The sequence below is a fragment of the Aulostomus chinensis genome, chromosome 11 (assembly GCF_037954235.1).
Source record: "Aulostomus chinensis isolate RoL2024-O1b breed Wild chromosome 11, RoL_Achi_v1.0, whole genome shotgun sequence".
Classification (NCBI taxonomy): domain Eukaryota; kingdom Metazoa; phylum Chordata; class Actinopteri; order Syngnathiformes; family Aulostomidae; genus Aulostomus; species Aulostomus chinensis.
In genome coordinates, this window is record NC_141330.1 from 9,406,738 (window position 1) to 9,429,369 (window position 22,632).

At 45.0% G+C, this 22,632-nt stretch overlaps 2 protein-coding genes across 6 annotated transcripts; both read right to left on the reverse strand.

Annotated features, from left to right (window-relative positions):
* Positions 1 to 3,661: 3,661 nt before the first annotated feature.
* On the reverse strand, positions 3,662 to 14,816 carry atn1 (atrophin 1). Of its 4 annotated transcripts, none has more exons than XM_086218204.1 (10): positions 14,569 to 14,816; positions 12,782 to 12,918; positions 11,723 to 11,824; positions 11,248 to 11,367; positions 8,228 to 11,052; positions 7,840 to 8,056; positions 6,207 to 7,704; positions 5,707 to 5,874; positions 5,383 to 5,563; positions 3,662 to 4,492 (listed from the first exon to the last, which is right to left on the reverse strand). In XM_086218204.1, exons 2-10 carry the CDS (start codon positions 12,806 to 12,808, stop codon positions 4,459 to 4,461), a joined length of 5,172 nt encoding a protein of 1,723 aa, XP_086074330.1. In that variant the 5' UTR covers positions 12,809 to 12,918; positions 14,569 to 14,816; the 3' UTR covers positions 3,662 to 4,458. The 4 variants fall into 4 exon arrangements, 3 of the variants coding, with proteins under 3 accessions (XP_086074330.1, XP_086074331.1, XP_086074332.1); XM_086218205.1 differs by having other exon boundaries at positions 3,663 to 4,492; positions 5,731 to 5,874; XR_015118530.1 differs by lacking the exon at positions 3,662 to 4,492 and having other exon boundaries at positions 5,416 to 5,563; positions 5,707 to 5,887.
* Positions 14,817 to 16,595: 1,779 nt separating this feature from the next.
* Positions 16,596 to 22,536, reverse strand: LOC147253158 (gamma-enolase-like). Of its 2 annotated transcripts, none has more exons than XM_086218207.1 (13): positions 22,401 to 22,536; positions 21,711 to 21,796; positions 21,483 to 21,578; positions 20,328 to 20,386; positions 20,175 to 20,244; positions 19,941 to 20,074; positions 19,638 to 19,860; positions 19,358 to 19,555; positions 18,734 to 18,810; positions 18,221 to 18,345; positions 18,029 to 18,137; positions 17,249 to 17,307; positions 16,596 to 17,099 (listed from the first exon to the last, which is right to left on the reverse strand). In XM_086218207.1, the coding sequence occupies exons 1-13, from the start codon at positions 22,529 to 22,531 to the stop codon at positions 17,030 to 17,032; spliced, it is 1,437 nt and encodes a 478-aa protein (XP_086074333.1). In that variant the 5' UTR covers positions 22,532 to 22,536; the 3' UTR covers positions 16,596 to 17,029. The 2 variants fall into 2 exon arrangements, with proteins under 2 accessions (XP_086074333.1, XP_086074334.1); XM_086218208.1 differs by lacking the exon at positions 22,401 to 22,536 and adding an exon at positions 22,240 to 22,322.
* Positions 22,537 to 22,632: the final 96 nt, after the last annotated feature.

Genomic DNA, 22,632 nt, shown 5'->3' on the forward strand with positions numbered 1-22,632 from the left:
AGACATCCTCCGGCTGCCACGGGTCAACTGAACATTTATAAACTTTTCACAGCTTTGAGAGTATTCATATTCATAATAATAATAAAAAATATTTCCTGGTATATTCCACAGCACAGATCCAATGATAATGACATATTTGTTCAACTGAATAAATATTTCTTTGACTACTATTCAGCCTGTAATAACAACTTAATCTTGCCAACATATTTGGTTTAACAGTTTTTCCGCAAGAAATGTTTCCTCTTTGATCGTCTCAGTAGACCTCATGGACACCATAAACCTACAGAGTTTTAAGACAGCACCACTGAGGCATGAGCCAAGAGCAGATTCACACCCAAGATAGGATCTTTTTTTTTTTCTTCTAAATATTGTGCAAGACGCGGCGTGTCCTAATGCGAGAGCATATCCCACTACATCTACCAATCATCTACAAATTCCTAGTAAGGTCAGAGGTGACTGCAGCTTCGCTCAGCTGTTATTAGATAATGGGCAACACCATTGACAGGTGGCCCATATAGATACAGTGCAATACCTTATCAGGAAGAAAAAAGAAAGAAAAATAAACACCTAGAAGTGGCATACGGTTTGGGGGACAGAAAAGTCACGCTTAGCTTTGTTGGAATTTAGGTCGCTGTGAAAAAAGGGAAAATAAAGAGAAAATAACGGAGTTGACAGCGGGTTGGTTTAAAGCTGGATCTTCCACATGGATGGCTGCTAAAGGTTCAACAGATAATAAAAACTCATCCGCTTTATTTGGTGGCGGTGGACTGTCAATGTTAGCATTTCAGCTGCTGGCTAGATTTAGCATCTTCTGCCAGCACCTGTAATGTTATTTTTGAGCACTAAATATGTTAACTAAAAGCATTTTGCAGCATCAGCATCAAGACTGCTTTTTCTTTCTGGCCTTTTAAGCTCCTTGATTCATTTCCTTTGTATTTTTTAACAGAATGCAACCCTCCCACTCTTGAAATTCATTTATTTCCTTGACCTTTGACGCTGCACACACCTAAGTGGGATGGTCCAGCTTTAAGTGTGCTGCTGCAGGCCAACAGTGCTGCGAGTGGTGGCAGTCTTAATGGCACTTACCAGAACTACCAGATTCTCAATCCAAACTTGGAAAACAGCGTCAGTTGGTCAAATTTGGCATAGTCTTGCTTGGTGATTGCAGTTCACCGTACTGCAATCACTTCACATCGGTTTTATAAGGCCAAATTGGTTGGTTTGGAGGGTGGAGTATGAATGCAACAGTTGGCCGATGCTTACAATGTCTGTGACAAGGAAACTACACTTAAGTATAGGGTGGGTAGCCAGTTCTCTTCGAGCCTTTTCCTACACCCATAGCACCAGTAGTTTCCATTTTACTAATCAAGTTGGCGCTATTGTACTGGTGGGGTATCAAGTGATTTCAATGGAGGTAACAAATCCCTCCTGGTCTCTGGAAAACTGTACTACAGCTCCCTGTTGTGTTGCAGAGGGAGGCTTTGGGGTGATTCTCACTCTGGTCACCCCATGTCATTTTTACCAGGCAGGGATGGCTGGAGCTAGAGGTCAGAGGTGATTGATTGTCTGGGTTAGAGGGGTTGAGAAAGGCAGCAGACTCGTTCTATTCTACTCTATCTATGATGAATAAGAGGTTGGAGGATTTCATGGACCAGGTGAATCGCCTTTGATGCAAAATCAGCTTGACTATGACAAGTGTTCCTCCTCTTCAGGAACATGAGGGTTTAACTGAATGGAAAAACAGAGGAGTTTAAATGTGGGGTTGGAAACATAATGGACCACAAGAGAAGCAGCCACATTTAGGTGGAGGGACATTGGCCCACTGCAATAAAGATAAGGAGGCTTAGTGATGGTCAGAGGGCAACCTTTATGAAGTATGAAAGCCCCAGTGGGAAGAGAAGAAGGCTGCGTAGCGATTGCATCAGCTCAAGGATGCAACAAATTGTGTTGAATCGGTTTCTCTGAGGCAAACCAGAGCTTGAATGAAAAGGGGAAGTGTAGAGAGCAGGATATTTTGCTGGAGGGAGCTGTGGGACAGGGACCAGACCAAATTAGTCACTGTGCTGCGCCAGCATCAAACCCAAACATAAGATCAACATAGCTCGACACAGTCTGCGGTACCATTTGGAAGTCAGAACATCATATTTGAACATTTTACCGCAAAAAAAAAAAAGCTGGAATGCAAATTCACCTCATATTTATTCTCCCTCCAAAAGACCGCCACCAGTGTGAGGGCGTCTGTGCGCTTATTTTAATTTTGATTTATGGGCAATAACTTGTCTGAGCACACATGCTTAATATGCATTGCCTCATCTACTCATATTATTAACAGCTATCAAGGGCACACGAAGATGTGATTAGATGAGTGTGAGACTGTGACTTACTTATTATTGTCTAGTAAAAGAAGGGTGTTGATGTGTAGTGTTGTTTGTTCATTTGACACTAATTGATATCACATGTACAACCAGCTGTAAACTAGCAAATGTTTCTTTGTAGTATTTTCGGTCTTGCTGCTGCTGGACCTGGTATCTGTCATGAATAACAACTATAATGTATAAATACAATTTCAGAAATAGCATACATAAAAGTCCTTTCATATCAAATGCTCCTGACACGGCGGATTTTCCTCATGTACACCAAAAAGTTTTCATATCTGCCATAAGTAGGTCAATTATATAAGAAGAAGAATTATTTTCAAATATTTGCCCTAGTTATAGAAACAACAGTCGCTATTAATAACCTTTATTTTACATCTAATAGCCTGCTAATTACTATATATATATATATATATATATATATATATATATATATATATATATATATACGTGATAAAAACAGGCATGCACAGGATGCTAAAAAAAATCTTTTACATGTCCTCACCCACCCTTGCAGAGGACTGATGATGTGCTAAGTATATCCCCCAGATGTGATGTCACCAGAGGGGAAAACCATATCTGTCCTGCTAGAAAATGCTTAACATTATGTTGACACACTTATTCAAGGTGACTTTTAATGACACCTTCCTCCCAACTCTCAGGCATGCAGTTGTGCGCCTCACAGTCGATGTCTGACTAAGATGGTTGTTCTTCTCGATAAGGCTATCAGTCATTCAATACGAGAGTTTAGTGCATAAAAATGTAGAGAAACTTGGATTTTAGCATTCGTTAAACCTCATTAGAGTGTGCAATTAGGTTGAAAATCAAAGGATTAAATTTTTCTAAAAGGCTTTTGTCAAATCTACAACGTGAAGGCTGCGTTCGCTGATTCAAGCCTGTTTGAAGGAGATTCCTGCGGCCGCACACGGTGAGAACTCACATCTCAGCCCTGAGCCTTCAGCAGTGTCAGTAAATCACATTCTCACAGCTCCTCCTTTCTTTCCTCTTTTCTCTCGTCTCTGTTTTTTTTCTCTTCTTTTCATTTTTACAGTTCAGTATGGAATGCTCGCTCTACAGGGTGGCTGGTGCTCAATGGAGCAACTCAACTCCCATGTCTCACACTCATCCCATGTGTCTCCTATTAGCTACACTCACCAAGAGAGGGAGGGAGAGACAGAGAGAAGGAGAGAGCGAGAGAGAGAGAGAGAGAGAGAGGGAGAGAGGGGGAGGGGGAGGCGCGTGAGGAATTTGATATGCTTTGTGCATGAGTGACTTGTATAAAACAAAGACGGGGGAAAATAATCTGAATGTATGTGAGCAGGGGAGTGAGGGAGGAAAAAAACCCAACAGACTAGCAAAAAGAGATAATTTATTTCCAGATTTTTCTGCCTTCATTTGCATCTTGTTTCACAAGGTAAATTGAAAATAAAAAATAAAAATAAAAACTGACTGCCATACCATGAAAATGTAAAAAAATAATACAAATAATATGTACTGTATATATAATTATATCATTATCAACAAACAGACAACATTAATTATAATAACAATACTATTGATCATTAACGTAACACTAAATGGCTGGTCTCATGCATATAGAGCCCTCAGATACAAATGAGGGGGTCATTACTAAAATTAGAACCAAAAGTTCCACCAGATCAGAAGAAGCGCCTAGCTACATGCAATGACATAAAAGAGATTCATGTACACATTCCTTCTGGCATCAAGTATTTTACACATACTGTACTTCGCTATAACCCCCACCCCCCCCACCCCACCCCACCCCCTCCCCCTCCAATCTACTATACTGTACAGAGCACGATACAAAACAGGACTGGAGTTCAAGAACATTATGCAGGGAAACGCTGGAGTCTGGAACTTCAATGAGGTGCAGTTAACAGGGACGGTGTGCAACATGTTCACGTCATTTGTCGATCCTTTCCTTCAGTGAATTCCCTGTCCATTGGTCCATGTTTTGTTACTCAGTCTTGGCTCCTTTTATTTTGCTTTATTTGTTTATTTTTGCACACATTCTCCCTCTGGTTTTTTTTTTCCCCATGCTGCTCTTTGTTGTGCCCCTCCCTCACAGGGTCTTGTCACTTTCTTTCTTCAGGTGACTAAAAAGTCAAAGGAGAAACAGCGTGAGAAGACAGACAGCCCAGTTTAAGAACATGTCATGGTCAGCTGAGAGTTTGAGTGACGGTCATTCTGCTGCTGATACAACTCAACTAATCCCTCAGATCTTCTGCTATCATGGGGGTCTTCCTTATGATGTTGGTGGCTACTTATAAAGGCCTTCTATTCTCTCCACCTCGAAGCATTTGGGTAAAAATTGGGTATTGGGATTAGTTCATTTTAAATCTAATTTGAAATGTAATTTTCTCTCTGTCTTTCCCAGATGGAGACAGTTTTCTGCAGCAGTTCTGAAACAGAGACTAAATCTGCGATAACAGGCACCAGTCTCGCCCAGTTTTCTGTGTCGCACCCCCACCACCTCCAACAGTTCTTGATTAGCAAACAAGTATAGTTAATTTTCTAAATGCTGCACATGAATGGATTTTAATATGTTCTTCCTTTATTTGAGACAACAGTTATTGTAAAATTGAGTAAAACTGCCTTTTCTTTTAAGTAGACCGAAGCTTGTGGGAGGAAGATTGACAGACTTTTTTTAATCAAAAAGTCCAAGCCATATCATGTTCAGCGAACCACTGTTTCATAAAACATTCATAAAACATTAGAAAAATCAAACAGAATCCTAGCCACTGTGGAAGTGGGGAAAAAAACACAAGCAGACTGTGAGTCAGCAGTCAGTAAAGGGTAGGTGGTGGCTCAGAGCAAGATGGAGGTGCAATTCTTGTTAACACCAAATTCCGAGCACAAAATAAATGGCAATTATAAGCCACTTAGAATAAAAGTGCAGTTTAACCGCAGTGATTTACAGGCCACTTAAGTGTTGAAAAAAACAGAAGTACAGCTTTGGATGTCTGATTGTCTTTGGGGTTTGTACCTGTAATACTCGTCCTGGGTGAGGGAGTGGTGGTGATGGTGATGGATCCACTGTTGTTCCAGGGCCAGTCTCTGGATCTGCAGCTCTGCGCTCTGGGCCTGCTGCATGGCCTGGAGCTGATGGGCTGCCGATATTGGACCAGTGAGGGAGGATGGTTGGGGAAGGTCACGGAAAGGAGCACCTGTCAACAAAAGGTAGGAATACGAAAGAGAAGGGAGGAAAGAGAAGTGGCACAAAGGTCAAGAATCAGCATCGCAGTCAAAAAAATCTCTTTGTGAACTTTGAGGACTTTAGAGTTTTAATAGAAAAAAACTGAACGAGTACATGGACGAGGAGCCTTCTCCTCACCGAACAGCTGTTGGCGGAGCACCTCGCTGTCAGTGAGGGGGTGAGCCAGGATGGGGGTGCCTAGTGTGGCTCCGGGGTAAGGGAGGCGTGCCAAAGGAGACCCCGACGCCAACGGGTCCATCAGGGGGTGAACCCCGCCCGCCGCTAGATGCCAATGATGTAATAGGAAATAAAGGAGTTATTTAATAAGAGTCAAAGTAGCTGCATAGACTGAGAAAAAGATAATATGCATTTAAATGACATCAGAATTTTAGCAACTAATAAACTTTCTATAAATAATAGCAAGATGAATTAAATCAGGAATTCTATATGGAAAACAATCCAGTTTTTCAATTAGAAAAAAAATTGTACTCTTGCTTGTGTGCCTACATGTTAAAACATGCACATTAAAAATCTCAAATACAGATGAATTCTTACTCAGAAAGGGAAAATGGGTTTCTTTTAAAGCATTTTTAAAATCATTTAGCAGTGGGTACCTGTGTCTTGCTGGTGCAGGTGAAGATGTGAGTGGATGTGTGAATGCTGGTGATGATGGGGCGTCACGTTTAACATCTGAAGACGCCCCATATTCTCTCCTCCACCTCCTCCACCTGTCCCTCCTCCACTTCCCCCTCCTCCACTTCCTCCCCTTTCTCTTTCTCTCTCCCTTTCTCGCTCTCTGTCCCCAAAGGCAGGCAAAGCTGCTCTATCTCTCTCCCTCTCCCGCTCTCTTTCCCCACTTCTGTCTCGCTCATAAGAGGTGGGAGAACGAGTGGGAGTCGGGTAAGTCTCTGAGGAAGTGACTGGGGCAGGAGCTGGTGGCAGATGAGAGGACAGGGAGTTGGGAAAAGAAGAATGGGGAACTGGGTGATGAAGTGAGGTGGCATTGGAGGTCGGCGGAGCAGGTGGAGGAGGAGCTGGCTGAGGAGCAGCAGGGCCTGCTGAGGCTGGGGGGGCAGCTGGCGGTGCAGATGAAGGGTGAGAAGGGAGGGAGGGTGGGAGGAGAGATGAAGGGGGTGGATTGGACAGGGACTGAGGAGCAGGAGGGTTTGGAGGTCGATTGACCGGGGTCAGGGTAGGGTTTTGGAGGTGTGGGGGGCCAGGGGGAGCTGGGGGAGGAGGAGTGCAATAGAGTGACACTTCATTAGCGGCCCCTGCACCTCCCCCAAGGAGTAGGGAGTGTGCATGTGCATGGGCATGGGCATGGGCATTGGCATGAGAATGAGAATGAGCGAGGGCAAGAGCAGCAGGATCTGGTATAGATCCTGGTGGGTAAACCCGCTCATCACTCTTAAATTCAAACCCGGGCTTTATTCGATCCCGGTGTGCCGCCACTGCATGAGGAAAGCCGACTCCACCTAAGCCTGCACCCCCGATTCCTCCAGGCACTGGGCCTCCTGCTATCCCAGTGTGGCCTCCAACACCAGGACCTCCTTCAAGGCTGCCACCGTATAAAAAGCCCAAGATGGCTGCAGCTGTAGCAGCATCTGTAGGTAAATGATGCGGGTGGCCTAAAGCATGATTCTGGAACTGAGGAAGGAAAAATGAAGGATGGACATGGGGATGGCCATGATGAACTTGTGGATGGTGTGCTTGGGCCCGACTTGCTGCCCCGAGGGGAGACATGGCATGAGGGCGAGCATACTCGCTCAGAGTTCTAAGGGCTGGGGTATCAGGCCCCAGATAAGGACCGCCTATACCTATACCCAGAGCACCCTGAGGGCCTCCAACCACTGCTGATGCTCCAGCCATGGATGGCAGGAGAAGAGAGTGGGGGATAGAGTGAGAGAGGGAGGGGTGGAGATGGTGGGTCGGAGGAAGGTGAGCATGTGGGTGTGAGGGATGATGCTGAGTATGAGATTGAGGGTGGGCAGCAGGGTTGCCCGGACAGGAGGAAGATGATGACGAGGGGTCAAGAATTATAGATGAAGAGGGGGGAAAGAAGAGAGAGGAGCCCTGGCGACTCGCTGCAGCAGCACTGACGTCTTTCTGTTGCTGCAGAGAAAACAGTAGAAGACATTATGTCACACCTGGCTTGATCTGTTTCCCTCCCTCTCTGGTGTGTGATCATTACAATCTGCATCAAATCCATTAACGTGTTACAAAGTTATCAAGCTGCAATGTGCTCACCTGTAGGTGACGATCCAGTTCCCTCTCTCGCTCCCGCTCCCTTTCTCGCTCTCTCTCTTTTTCTCTTAAGTCTCGGGCCCGCTGCTCAACTTCCCTTCGTGCCCTTTCGATCATTTCATTTCTCTTCTTCCAAAGTTTGGAGCCATCCAATGGAACAAAGAGGACATCACTGCGAGCACAGGAGTTCCCACTACCACGATCAAGAACCTTATGAAACCTAAAAAAAGTGGCACAGAGATGGAAAGCATCATTATAGTGATTATCAGACGTGAATTTTGCATCATAATAATCATTATTACTGTTAATTAAAAAGGAGGCCATGAACAGGGAATCAACTGAACAGCACAATGACAAGTGTAGTAGAATGAAGATGCCATTCTAACTATACCTTGCCGATTGGCTGGCATGGATGGGAATGTCGACAGGCTTAGGTTCAGGTGACGGACTTCTCAACACTGGTGGTGGACTTTCATTCTCCTCCCTGTCTTCTATCGGTTCTTCCTTGATGACAGGTGTGGGGGGTGGGCCTGAATCTGAATGGCCATCCCCATCAGGCAGTGAGGAACTGGAGACAGGGGTCAGAATGCTGTTGTTGTTGTTACTAAGAGGTGGAGGTCCCTTAGAGACATTCTGGGGTGAGAGCGATTGGGAGCTGGTGTTACTGTTGTTCGGTGCGCTACTGTTGCTATTAGTGTTGGCCACGTTACTGCCATTGTTCCCATTCGCCGAGTGATATGTTCCACTGAAGGAAGGATGGCTGTTCAATGAACCATGTAATGAGGAGGGTCGACATCCAGGTGAACAGCTAGATGATACACCTGGCCCAGGAAGGGAAATGTTGGGTCCAGCAGAGGAACCAGGCGGAAAAGATGAGAAGCCTCCCATCTGATTTGTGGATGGACTTGGTAATGGAGAGAGGGGTGTTGGAGGAGTCTGGGCAGATGACTGGTAGTGTGGAGGTCGTACACCAGATGCCATAGCTGATGGGGCTGATTGGGCATGAGAGGTTTGTGGTGGGGGTAGAAGAGGCTGTGGAGGGTGTGGAGGAGCATAAGGAGCATTTTGTGGGTGTCCATGACTGGAAGAGGAGGATGGAGACAGTGCAGGAGGTTGATTTGGGCCACGGTTTTGGTATATACCAGACTCTCGCAGGTTTGAGTCCCTGTCTCTGTCTCTGGGCCCAGACTGGTAGTGAGGATGAGGTGGGTGAGGATGTTGGGTACCCCCGGGCCCAGAATACTCTCGACCTAGATTTGAAGCTACCCCAGGTGGGCTGAGATACTCTCTATTAGTGCCAGCAGAAGGAGTTGCCCCGGCAGGAAAATCCTTTCCCCCAGGGGGGGGGTATTCTCTGTGGAAATGGTCAGCTACAGAGGAGGGGGTTTGTGGCTGGTCCAAGGAAGGAGGGAAGTCCCGGTTGGCTGAATTTGGGGGATGTGGGTGGGGGTGTGGGGGAAGGGAAGAATGAGAAGGGTGACTGCTGTTGTTTTGGGGTGATGCAGGTGGGTCTCGATTCAGCATGGGAGTGACAGGTAGTCCACTGGTTGAAATTGGGGGATTTCCTTGGGGTATGGAGTTGTTGTTGTTATTATTGCCTACAACCTCTCTTGTTTGGCCACCAAACTCAGCCCATCTGCCTCCATCCTTGTCTCTGGGATGGCCCCCTCCGGCTCCATTGGGGCCAAAGTCTCTACTCTGGTTTTGGTTTGGCAAAGGAAACTCTCTCCCTCCCTCCCTCTCTCGTTCCCTGTCTCTGAAAGCTGGAACAAAGTCTCTTCTTTCAGGACCTATGTTTGTAGGTCCATCTCTCCCAGAACCTTGGAAATCCCGGTTCTGACTCACTGACAGACCACCAAACTCCCTACCTTGGATGCTGTTTGGCCCACCCATCCCACCACAAGCACCACCACTATTACCCCCACTGCTATTGCTGCTGCTGTTGCCAATGGGAGCAGAGAACTCCCTGTTGATCTCCCTCCCCCCACACTCCCCCCTCACTCCCCTCTCCCTCTCTCCTGCAGCCCCCCTCTCTCTGTCCCCTCCCCCTCCAGTGTACCTGGGAAGGTACTCCCTGTGGGGGTGAGGGTGAGGATGGGGGAGGTAAGAGGGGTGGGAGGAGGAGTGCCGAGAGGACGGAGGGTTGTAAACAGAGGGAAGTTGCTGCTGCTGCACTGGGGGCTGGTGCTGGTGTGGGTGATGGTTGCCAGAGTAACGGGTGTAGCCCCAGCTCCCCTGGCAACCAGTTGCTGTGCCACCCTGCCAGCTGGTGGAGCTGTAGTGGTGAGGGTGGGTGGAGGGCTGGGTCTGAGGCTGGGGCTGGGACTGTGGCTGGGGGCCAGTCTGTGGCAACAGAGAAGGAGGAGTGGACTGAGCCTTGTCCAGGAGTTTATCTGCCTTTTCTATTTTGTCTCTCTCTGCTTTCACCTCAGCAGGCAGAGTTTGTCCCCCGAGCTCTAAGGGTTTTAGAGCAGGTGGAGGAGGAAGCGGCGGGGGCAATGAGTGGGGAATGTTGGGGCTGTTATGGGAAAAATCTCCTCCCGTGATATTTGTCTTGGTCACGCACTGTGTGCTGCCTTTGGAATTCATTCTGTTGCCACTAAGTGCACCATCAACGCCTGTTGGTCCGCCATATTCAACTTTACACATCAGTTTTGAGTCCAGGGAGAAATAGGACTTTCTCCCACCATTGCTGTCATTCGATGAATCTCCTGCTCCACGGAGAGAGGAATTGAGACCCGAGGAAGAGCAAGGGGTAGAAGGGGGCTTAAGAGAAGGGCAGTCTTCGATTCGTGCATCCACATCTGGCTTTTCTCCATCTCCACAGGGATCTTCCCCTCTTCCCTCTCGTAGCGCCCTTATATCTTCCCCTGCCACCTTCCCTCCTGCCCCTTCCTTGCCTTTCTCTCGTTCCCTCTCTCCTTGCTTTGGCGAGTCAGGACCATCAGAATCCGAGTCCAGGCTACCTAATGGGGAAGCGGAGAGACTTGGGGATGAGGAACGATTGTCCTGATCTATATCCCTCCCACTGCTCAGACTACTGCTGCTATTCGCCAGGCTCCCGACAACTGAACTCCTGCTGCCCTGGGATTGGCCGTCTTCGTTGTCACTCTCACGAGATTGGCTGGTAACCGAGGTTGGAGGTGGGACAGTAGAGGGAGCCAAGCTGTCAGTCGAGTGTGTTGATGTTGGAGGGTTTGGGGTAGAGGCCGAATCCTGACAAGAAAAGATCAATTGTGGATGAGGTGAAAATCTTTATCGTGAAAGGGTGCTACTCTAGTCTGTGCATATTTTTACATTAGAAACAAATATAACTCTTAATAGCTTACACAGAGGCTTTTAGATGAATTATCTGAATCAAAGCTGTATAATTGGTCTTTACATAACAGGCGGATGAAATGTAACACAAACCTGAACTTTCTGCCTCTTTGCAGGAGACACAAGTTCCTCCCCCTCACTCTCTGATGAATCATGCCCTTGTGATCTGCGACTGAAGCGATTTCCAGCCAATTCCTCACCAGCACCTCTTTGCTAAAGCAACACAAGACTTTTAATTCTGTGGTGATGCTTTTCAATTCCTAATAGGCCTATGTCTGTTTTTAGAACAAAGACATGCACACAGGCGCACACGCACAACATCAATGTCAAACACGAAATATCAAAGATTTCAAAGTGCTCAGCTGTAAAACACACTATCGAACAATTCTGACAGTGCAAGGGTATGTCTGTGGCAATCACACTGATGACTCATACACTGTGAGCGTGCACAAACACACATACACACACAATTCAATACACCGAGACAGTTCTTTATTGTCCATGACTCTTGTACGTGCATGCATTACATAAACTTACACCAAAATCAACAATAGAGGTAAGCTCTAACCGTTTGTCTATCATTGCGTTCAGGGCGAGTGGGGCTGGTGTGCGGGCGTCTACCCCTTCTCTCCTCACTCGCCCCCCGCCGTCGCCCACTGCGCATGGGCATCTGCAAAGCCGAAAAAGGGGTAAGCATAAAAAAACAAGACAGGATTCAGGAGATAGAGAAACAAGATGATGTGTTGGTTGTGGTATAAAAAGGGTTAAAGAAAGACAGGTTTGTTCAATTCAAGGAGAAATGTTGCAATGGCAAGTGGAGAGTAAGAAAAAAAAGGAGGGTGAAAAGAAGAACAGAGTGAAGGTAAAAGGACACAAATATAACAATGTACCTCTGCTATTTTAGACTACTTTTCACTTTTCTCCCACAACCAAATTAATAATTTACATCTTTGTCACCTTGGCTGCTCTTAAATATTACCACATACTCAACTTACAATCATTAGTTATTCTCCCAAAGGTACAGGAATTATTCAGGTAAGCAATAGAGTGGTGCAGGAATGGGTCCTTAAATCTGGCAGTATTTTAGAACTGCAGGTCCCTTGTCTCAGTCAGTTTTTTTTTTAATGGGTTTCCAGTTAAATACCTGAAATAAGGTGCCTGAAATAGACAAGCTTAACATATTTAAACATTTTGTTCAACAGCTTAAAATACGTCAGTAATTAGTGCGACTGGGAATTCTGAAGTGTCGATGTGCCCTAAAAGTGGCAGTTGCTAACAAAGTGGCTAAACAAGACTGCAAACCTTCTAACACCCAAAGCAGAAGAAACAAGACGCTAGCTGTGATGATGGTAATGTGTCAGCAGTGTAGTTAGCATAACGATAGCTTTGTTCTACTAAAGATTGCTTGTAAACCTCAGAAATCATAAAAGTAGTCTGTGAAGATTAAAACGCTGAACAAAACCTTTAAGTCTCATAAACTTATTTTTGGCAAGAATTCAAAATCCAATGTAAAAATCCCATTGGCTTTTGTTTAAGGGAACCCATGGCAATGCTAATTTCCGGGTTGGCTGACAAAAATAATCATCCCTGCGGCACTCTATTCCTGGAACATGTGCCCTTTTCATACCGATTCTTTGTGTGTCCGTGTTTTCATTACTTCTTCTTTACAATGTCCATTTTACAACACAAGCCATTGCAAGGACTGAACTGGTTCCTGTTGCTGACTGACTGGGCTGTGTGTTACACCATGGGAGCTACCCAAACCTGTAAAGAATCATAAACAAAGAAGGCATTATTCAGTCTTTATCCGAATGGAGATCCTGCAGAGAATGTAATGTTTTTCATGAGTTAGCGATGCATACGATGCTTTCTGCAACACATTTATGTGTGGAGTTCAGGAAACGGTGACATTGAGAAAATGTCCAATTTTACAACTGCAAAAGCACATTTCAGCATTTGAATTCCCAGCATGCTTCACACCAGATCAACACAACTGCTTTTCACTGCACTCAAAACACTCTTCTGTCGTCACAGCAGCCAAAACCCGCTGGCACAACAACAGAATGCCCTGGTTTGGCTCCAGTGTAATAAACACTAGGTGTGGAGCAGAGTAGGTGCTTTTTAATGGACTGCGTTTTGGATGGACGTCTGCAGAAGACAGAAAACTTCAGCAAATGCCTCGGGAGTATGCCCTCCCTCCCTCTTCCACCTTCACCACAACGGCCTAAACCCACAGCCACTTGTGGTTAACCCACATGACCTGGTTATGGCCAGCTGAATTGCATGCTTATTTATCCTGCAAGCCAGCCATTTGAGAGAAAGACCAAGGAGGACTGCTTTGCAAGGGCTCGTCGGACCCATTCATTCATGTACCAGTGTGGTAAAAAAAAAGAAAGAAAATGTCTCATGTATATTGAATGAGGATATAAATAGTGCCCACCACTGGTAGCATAAAATGTATTCGGCGGTGATGCAAACTCTGCTTTGCAGCCAATTAATATGGTGATTTTTGTGTGTGTGTTCTATCAGGCAGGCTATAACAGCTCCACTACACATGACTATGCATTAATTATTAGTGCACTGCAGTGACTAAGTCAATCAGAGTACAACCCTGACTGCCACAATAAGAAGGCACACGTGTTTATGAGCGACTCGGTGTTTGCACAACCTAATTATGACAAAGTTTAGAAGGCAGAATGGGGGAAAAAAATCCTGTGGGTGCATAATCCATCTCAGATACAGGTGGCAGCAACTGGCCTGTCAGTGGTGCACTGGCAAGTCCAGGGCCATGGTCAGTAAACAACTAGGACGCCAAAGCACCAGCATACAGCAGCATTAACATCACTAGTCCCCTCACACTGCATGCTCTCTCACACACACACACACACACACACACACACACACACACACACACACACACACACACACTCACAAAACACATGCATTATCAACACATTGACCCACTGCATGTGATGCAAAGCAGCAGCTTGCTCTGCTTACATCACCAGCCACTGCAACGACTCTTTCTTCTTTCTTCCTGCGACTGTAATTGATACACAAGCAGAGGAGACCGGCCGAAGCTGCTCTCCAGCCTGGCGGACCCCCGGTGCATCTAGGACGGGGAGAGTCAGCAGCAGCAGCAGCAGCAGCAGCACATGCATGTTCACAATCAGCATGGATGCCTGTGCAGGGCTGTTTCTTAAAAGAAAGATGATATGGAATGGCGAAGCACACTCGCACCGGCTCTCCCTTCCTCTGCCTCGCTGGAATGTGAGCAGTTAACATTAGGACATAATTCAGACGAGGAGGATGATAATTAACGCACAAAGGGAAAAAAAATGGGAGGGAGAGCATAAACGTGGCCAGTGGCTCCAAATACACAGTATAAGCATCCATTTTCCCCCTTCTCCTTACCTATAATATCCAGCGATGCGTGCTCCCACTCTCACTCTCCCTTTCCTTTCTCTCCCTCTTTTTTGTCGTTTTATGTGGCACGCTGACACGCACGCCACGGAGCCCAGGCTGTCAACAGAGGCTGCCTCATATTGCTCCGATCACAACAATAATGCAGAAGAAAACGCTTTCTATTCGTTGCAGGAAAAAAACAGGGGTGCCAACTGAAGACTGTACAAATTGATGCGTACCCTCGCCACTTCCCCACCCCCTTTCGTCCCCCTTTTTCTTTTTTAACCCCCCCTCTCCCACCCTACCTACTCCCCCTCTTCCTCTAAGACGACTTGCACTTTTTTTTATACCCCTCTCTCCGGTCTTACAGTCACAATTTTTTAGCGGAGGGGTGAGCCAGAGAGAGGGATGCACGTCGGGTGGGAGAAAGGGAGAGTAGAGGAGAGGGCGTGATTTGCATAAGGAGAGAGGGGGAGGCTGGAGAAGGAGGGAGTAGTGAGGCAGGGAGAAGGAGGAAGAGAGGGCCAAAACTCTGAAGAGGGAGGGGATCGAGAGGGAGGGTCTCTGTTGCCTAGTCTCTCCAGTCACCTTTACAGTATTCTGCTCCAGACTGAATCTGGCTTTATCTGGCGAAGAAAAACAAAAACAAAAAACCGAAGAAACGGCCGATCTTCGTTTCGAATGACATTAAAAACCTGAATATACACACACCTCATAGTATTTTATTGACTTAACAAAGAAGCTTCACACTCGTTTATATCAATAAAACTGTTCCGGTGTTTGTCTTGCAGCTGCCTGTCTGTCTGAAAACCTTGCAGCGGTGTGTCCAGTCAAGCGGCTCCGCAGACCTCCTCCTCCTCCTCCTCCCCTCTCCTCTCCTCGCTCCTGTCGTTTTCTCTCTCTCTCTCTCGCTCTCTCTCTCCCCTTCACGCAGCCCCCTGTCCCGTCTCCTATTGTGTGGTAACCATAGCAACCTGGCCGGAGACTGTGCCCGGCGCGCCTGCGCGGCTCCAGCCTTCCTCCATCATCGTCACGGGCAGCCCAGGGCGCGCTCGCGGGCTCCCTCTGCTGTTCGGTTTGTGTAACGGAAATCGAAAGCGTGATTACTGGACGGCCATAAATCAGAAGCAGCATTTCACGACAATAAACCGATTTAAATGATTTATATAGCATCTGTTCGTCATTAATTTTATTTCTGCTTCTATTTCATTTTTTCTTTTCTTTTTTCAATTCATTGGTTTATTATCTGTGCTATCTAAATAGATAGCACAGATAATGAACCTGTTTACTGTGGTATACAAAAAAAACAAAACAAAAACAAACACAAGCTACAGCAATAAAACAGACAGACAGAAAGTGACAGAATAAAACAAGGACAGCATTATCAACTCACATCAGTCTTCATAACACAATGATTCACTGAGTAATCGATAGTCCACATTCTTACAAACGGCGGAAATGTTTCAGGATAATTTAATTTATGTGAGTGTGTAAAATTTGACAAATAGAAATAAGATATTTATCATAAAATACGTAACCTCACTTTTCACTTCAAAGTCAAACAAATTAAAATATCATTATTGATACAAAAATAAAATCTTGAATTAAATGTCTGGATGAACTCTAGAACATTGACCAACATTTCTCACCAACATCTCGCCGTGAGACGACACCTCTCGTCGTTCCATCTCATTTGTGAACATTTCTTCACACATTAGACAATTGGATTGCGAAACATTAAACCCTTGCAGCTTTTGGTGGAAATATTAGGCAATCTTTTAGTTTACGCACGACATAGAGTGTTTAGTGGCCTTAGCACTTCACATTTGTTTTTTTGTTTGTATCATTTCTTCAGTTCCTCTAGTTGGAAACATGCAGGAACTGTCACGCGACCGTCATGCAGACATAGCGGTGCAAAGGTGTTTTGTTGCATTTATTGAATATCTATATATTCTATTCAGTATTATTTACCTTTTTAAAGAATCAGAAAAGTGATAAAGAGGAGACTTTCAAATGAATACTGTGAAAGCTTTGGCTTGTGTCAACACATATCCATCTCTTTATTGACCATAGACTGATACAGATACACACAAAATTTACTTTAAAGCTGCCGAATGCTCACATCGGGAGGAAAATGAAACAATCGGACACAAAAGAAACAACAGTCATCCGCAGTAAGTCACAGGACACAATCAGAGGTACCAGGAAGGGGAGATCAGAGCAGGAAGAAACAAAGAAGTGCTCGTCTGTGTTGTTTCTACCAGGTCACGATGTGGTCGCTGCTGTAGTCGTTTCACTCAACACTGGCTGAAGCATCAGGTCAATATACTGTAGCTACATAGCATTTGTTGTGCATTTAACGAAACTGAAAACAAGTTAGTCTTAGCTGTGTCTAAGTGTGAGTAATTATCTTAGTGCTGTGGAACTGCCAGGTCTGGGTGCAGCGCGCCGCTGCTGTCAGCACGGCTGCTCAGAGGGCACTGGGATTACGGAAGTTGTGCCCAGCAAAGTGGGCCTGGTCACCCAACTCTTCCTCAATCCTGAGAGGAAGAGGAGTCGATTGGGCACAAAATAGAGAAATCAGGATTGGGGGTGAAAAAAAGAGGGTAAATATTTATAACATTTGCAAAACTGCTGTTCATCACAGACTGTCTATATTTACACATAAAGCACAACTATGAATACTCACCTCATGAGCTGATTATATTTAGCCAAACGCTCTGATCGACAGGGCGCCCCGGTTTTGATCTGAAACGCAAAACATCAAGAGTAAGAGGAAGAAATGGGAAGCGTTGCATCTAAACCAATATTTAAATATATAATGATTTCTTAATTAACTAATTTACACCTGATGCCACTTTTGGGTTGTTTTACCTTAAAAACCTCTGTATCTTATCAGGTGTTTATTGAATTTTTAAAAAATATTAAATGAACAGAAGGGAAAAGCCAAGTCATTTATCGAGGCATACTTTTTCAAGCTTGCTTTTGTTTTTTATTTCAATTTTCTTTCTGCTTTCAGAAGCTGAGGAATAAAGATTTTATTGGACGTTGAAAATGTAATCAAGATTTTTCAGAAATCCCTCAGGTTTTAAGGTTGTTATTAAGAAAAATGCAACCTTTTCGAGGTCAAAAAGCGTTCACATGAGCAGCAGCCAATATATTCATACTTTGTATGATCTTAAAAGTTCAACTTTAAATATATTGGGTTTTTTTCAAAGGTGTAATCAGCAAATGTTTTCAAATATTTGCTTGGATAAGTTACGAAATCCTAAGTAATTTTTTTGTTCATTCCTTCAATTTGTTCAAAACATCCTAGTTCTTAATATATGTTGGTTGGTTGCTGTTACTACCCATGTCATGCAGGGTCTCATTTCTTTATTCACACTGCAAGACAACATACATGAAGTCTAATGAATGTAGCATGTAAGAGGCAGCTAAAATGGTCATGCTGTGAGTGAGTGCGTCTTACCTGTCCGGTGCAAAGACCGACCACGAGGTCGGCTATAAACGTGTCTTCAGTTTCACCCGAGCGGTGGCTCACCATCACCCCCCAGCCGTTCTCCTGAGCCAGCTTACAGCTGAGAGTCAGGAGGAAAGACGCAGGATAAATATGACAGAAACGGCTGCCTATATACACGCAAACCCCCAAAAATCAACTCACGCCTTGATGGCCTCCGTGATGGAGCCGATCTGGTTGACTTTAAGCAGCAGGCAGTTGCAGGCCTTTTCATCTACGGCACGTTGGATCCTGCGTGGGTTAGTGACTGTGAGATCATCCCCAACGACCTGAAAATGGTAAACAAATCAGTTACAGACTGAGTATCATGTCTACTCAGGGCATTTTAACATGCAGCAGCGCAAGAAACATTTGCAGTTGTTGTGGCAACATGTTTGTTAATCTGGTTTTATCCCACTGACACCCAGAGACAGTTTAATGGGCTGTTTTCAAATTTTACACATGAAGATTAGTGGGTGTTACAAACTGGGTCAGTGAAATTTGGAGAGCATTTACTCAGTAGGATAGGAAGGGCACAAAATCACAAAAGTGTTTTGTAAAATTCACTGACTCGCATCTGTCAAATGACTTCATGGATTCAAAGTCACTGGTCTGTCCCCGTACAGAGCAGCTGATGTCATCCACTTCTAAAAACAAAAACATATTGTGAAATTCTACCTGGATGCCCACTGAGGCTGTGAACTGTGTCCAAGCAGGCCAGTCGTCCTGGTCAAAGGGATCTTCAATAGACACCACTGAGGGGAAGATGGAAGGATGACATCATATTGGAGCCTATATGTAATGTTAGAGCAGGTTTTCAGAAGCCATTGATGTTTCCATTGCTCACCTACAAGCTAATTGGACTAAAACACCAGTAAAAGTGTTAATAAGGCTCTAATGGCAAGTAATGTCTTGCAATGCAATCACAGAACACACATGCAGGAAGCACACCATTGACAGGGTAAAGAGCCACATCAGAGTAGGTCCCTGCTTGCCAAATGTGCACTGTAGCACATAATTAAAAGCTCTTTAACAGGCCCAAGTGTCAGGAGGAGAGACCAGGCTGCGGAAGCAACAGACGCTTACTTTCTCTTCCTCGTTCATAGTGGAAGAAGTGATGGGAGAAATTAGAAGACGGCAGAATTATTATTAAAAAAAGGGTTGGGCGTGTCCCGATTGCACCAGTTATTAACAGTGATTCCAAAAGCCCTGAAGCTCAATGATGTGTCCGAGTGAAACAAATCCTCATATATCCAGAGAACAACGTGTTCTCCAGGCGGACTCACACGTTACAGAACTCACCTGGGTAGTTGTTGATGAAGCCCTGGTAGATGCTGGCCAGCTCCTCGGCACTGATGTTCCGAGCAGCATTAGGAGGAGATTTGAAGTCCAGATCATATTTCCCCTCAATGAAAAACTCAGAGGCAGCAACATCCATCCCTATCACCACTTTGTCAGTGAAGCCGGCTTTCTCTATGGCTGTCTTTATCAGCTCCAGGGCTGACGGCACAGAAACGGGGGGAAGTAAGGTGCTGATTATCTTGGGAATTAAAAATGGATTTTGATGTGTTATCTTGCTTACCTTCACTGTTCTCCTGTATATTTGGGGCAAACCCACCCTCATCTCCCACATTTGTAGCATCTTGACCATACTTCTCCTTGATGACAGCTCTCAGTGTCTGATAGAGCTCCGCCCCAACACGCAGAGCATCGCGAAAAGACTCCGCCCCAACAGGAAGTACCATAAACTCCTGCATAGCCAATCTGTTCCCGGCATGGGAACCTCCGTTGATCACATTAAATGCCTGAGTGAAGGCATGAAAATGTGTTTATGTGTTGATGTTTGTAAGATTTACAATTTTACAACATAATTTACAGAACTCACAGGAACTGGGAGGACCAGGTCTCGGTTTCCTGCAATATCAGCAATGTGGCGATACAGGGGCACATTCTTCTCTGCTGCTCCAGCCTTACAGATGGCCAGTGATACTCCAAGAATAGCATTGGCTCCGAACTTAGCTGGGAGAAACATTCACACAACACATGGATGCAGTCAGGATTCACCGGAGCGGAAACATGACATTACACATGTATGGCGTCATGTGATATGACAGCTTACATTTGTTTTCAGTGCCGTCCATCTCAATCATCATGTTGTCCAGTTTGTCCTGTTCTAAAACACTGATCCCCTGAAACAAACAAGCTGTCACTTTCAAGAAAGATTTCCTCCAAATTCCTCAGAATAATTGAGCCATTTTTCAACTTTACTCACTGATTGGATGAGGGCAGGTCCGATGGTGTCATTAATGTGACCCACAGCCTTGGTTACACCTCAAAGTGCAGGAAGACAAAAGATATTTTGGTGCCTGGAATATTGTCAGTTCCCATTCACAATATATGTCACAGAAAAGAGCTGTTTGCAGGACTTTTAACTGGTACCTGTTAATGTACACCTCCATTGTTTCTGCCTCACTGCTAGCACCCTGTTAGCTTTAGAGTTTATTTCTAAGTGTTGTGACTTGTCTTTGGCCCCCTCCATGGATTGGCCCTCCTCCCTCTTACTTCCCTGACATTTCAAATGCCCATACCAGGGGCATTCGATATGAAGCGTGGAATAAGTTGCCCCTCCTTACTCAGTTCTCCTTACTTGTGCTTTTGTTCCTGGATGTTCGTTATTATATAATTTGATCCCACAAACATGTATATATTGACTTTTGATGTTGTTGTTTTAGGTCATGTCAGAGTCCATCAGCTCCATAAAAACAGTCCACCCTATATCATTTATTATTTCTAACACATGGAAACTATGAAAAACTGTAAAAATTCCCCCCAAATGACTAATTTTTCACTGCACATACATACCTCTGACCAATTTACATACATTTAAGATGGTCTGCAAGATGTCCTTCGATTCCCCGAGCCTCTCCTGAAACTCTCTGGACCTTCCGGGGGAGGTCCACCCTACTCCTCAAACAGCTGCCCCACCACCATCACTCATGTCTGATCAGTCTCTTTTGCATGTGATGTGGAACAAACTGCCCTCTGTTGAGTCGTTCAAAAGGCAGCTAAAGCCCGACTTCTTTACACTAGCTTTTAAACATTCCTAAATCGCTTTTCTTATATTTTTTATTCTTAAGTTTGCATTTTCACTGGTGGCCTATCCAAGGTGAACCCGGCCTCTCGCCTGAAAGCCGCTGGGACAGGCTCCAGCCCCCCTGCTAGCCTTAACAGGATAAGTGGTAGAAAATGGATGGATGGATTGATGGAAGTTATTTTCCTATTTGATGGTATTTGGTGTTTTTCAGTTTACTCTGAGCAATAACAATTTTTTTTGTAATAATTTTTCCTTTTTGTTTGTGAAGCACTTCTGTCACGTTATGTTGTTTTTCATGCACTGAAGAGGACAGATCTTGTCGTAAATGATCACCTTTTCCCTTGTAGCGAGTCTTATCTCCATCTCGGAGCTCCAGAGCCTCATAGATGCCAGTGGATGCGCCGCTGGGCACAGCAGCCCTGAACAACCCTGGATGGGAGGTAAAGGTTAGGGAGGAGGAGGAGGAGGGGAGTTTGAGGAAAAGGGTTTAAAAAGAAATTGAAATTGTCAACAGTGGAGTGTTGTATAAATATATCGATGATTTAAATGGATTTTTCTAACCTTTATTTGTATGCAGATCAACTTCCACGGTGGGGTTTCCCCTGGAGTCCAGGATCTCCCTGGCAACAATATTCACTATGGACATGCTGCAAAAAAAACCCAAAACATTGTATCACACCTTTAATTACCCACACACACTCTGAAATTCAGAAAATCCTTCAACATCTCTGTCTTGTCCTGATTTTAAAATTGTACACAAGGGAAATGGGGCGCAATTGAAGACGCATGTAAAAACGCCATCCTAAAATATGAAAAGCAAACATCAAAAATGCATTTTGTCAACACACAGCCATGTAGAGGAGCCTCAATTTTACACAGGGACTTCACACTCCCTTCCTCTTCCTCACATGCACACGAACTGTGATGATAGTGATGCAGCCTTGGGGATGCTGTGGAAAAAGATGCTCCCCTGGAACATACTAATACACACACACACACACACACACACACACACACACACTGATACACAGAGAAGGAAACAAGAATCTAAAGCTAATGATGCAAACCCTTTTGTGAATCTACCACCAACCTTTTCCAGACCACAAGCCAGCTCAATTTCAATGCTGTGTCAGTCAGTGAGACCATGGGCCAATGGCACGATGAGACGTTGAGAAAACAGAGGAGGTGATGAGAAGAAAATGGAGGCGGAAGCAGGGAATGAGGAAATAGATCAATCTTTTTAAACCTTACCTGCAGCTTGTTTGAAGCCTGGCGGAGGAAGTGAGAGGATGTGGGGGAATGAGGAGGAGAGACAGAAGGAGAGGGGAGGTGGGAGGAGAGCGGGTGAAAACGTATGACACGTAGGGGGGGAGGGGGAGCATGTGAGTCACTGGAAGATGCAGAGAGGAGGGGAGGGAACGAATAAGGGAATGGAGGATGAAACAGACGGATAGAGTAGAATAGCACAGAATGTTTTTGCCTT

What these genes read in the sequence shown, in the direction of transcription:
- LOC147253158 (XM_086218207.1), bottom strand. Translation starts at nt 22,531, where the DNA reads ATGCTCCCCCTCCCCCCCTACGTGTCATACGTTTTCACCCGCTCTCCT. An exon ending in TGATCTGCATACAAATAAAG is followed by an intron (nt 21,579 to 21,710) that starts GTTAGAAAAATC and finishes CCTCCCATCCAG; the next exon opens with GGTTGTTCAGGGCTGCTGTG. An exon ending in CAGCCTCAGTGGGCATCCAG is followed by an intron (nt 18,346 to 18,733) that starts GTAGAATTTCAC and finishes TACCATTTTCAG; the next exon opens with GTCGTTGGGGATGATCTCAC.
- atn1 (XM_086218204.1), bottom strand. Translation starts at nt 12,808, where the DNA reads ATGAAAACACGGACACACAAAGAATCG. An exon ending in CAAAGAGGCAGAAAGTTCAG is followed by an intron (nt 11,053 to 11,247) that starts GTTTGTGTTACA and finishes TTTTCTTGTCAG; the next exon opens with GATTCGGCCTCTACCCCAAA. An exon ending in ACCCAGGACGAGTATTACAG is followed by an intron (nt 4,493 to 5,382) that starts GTACAAACCCCA and finishes TTGACTTTTTAG; the next exon opens with TCACCTGAAGAAAGAAAGTG.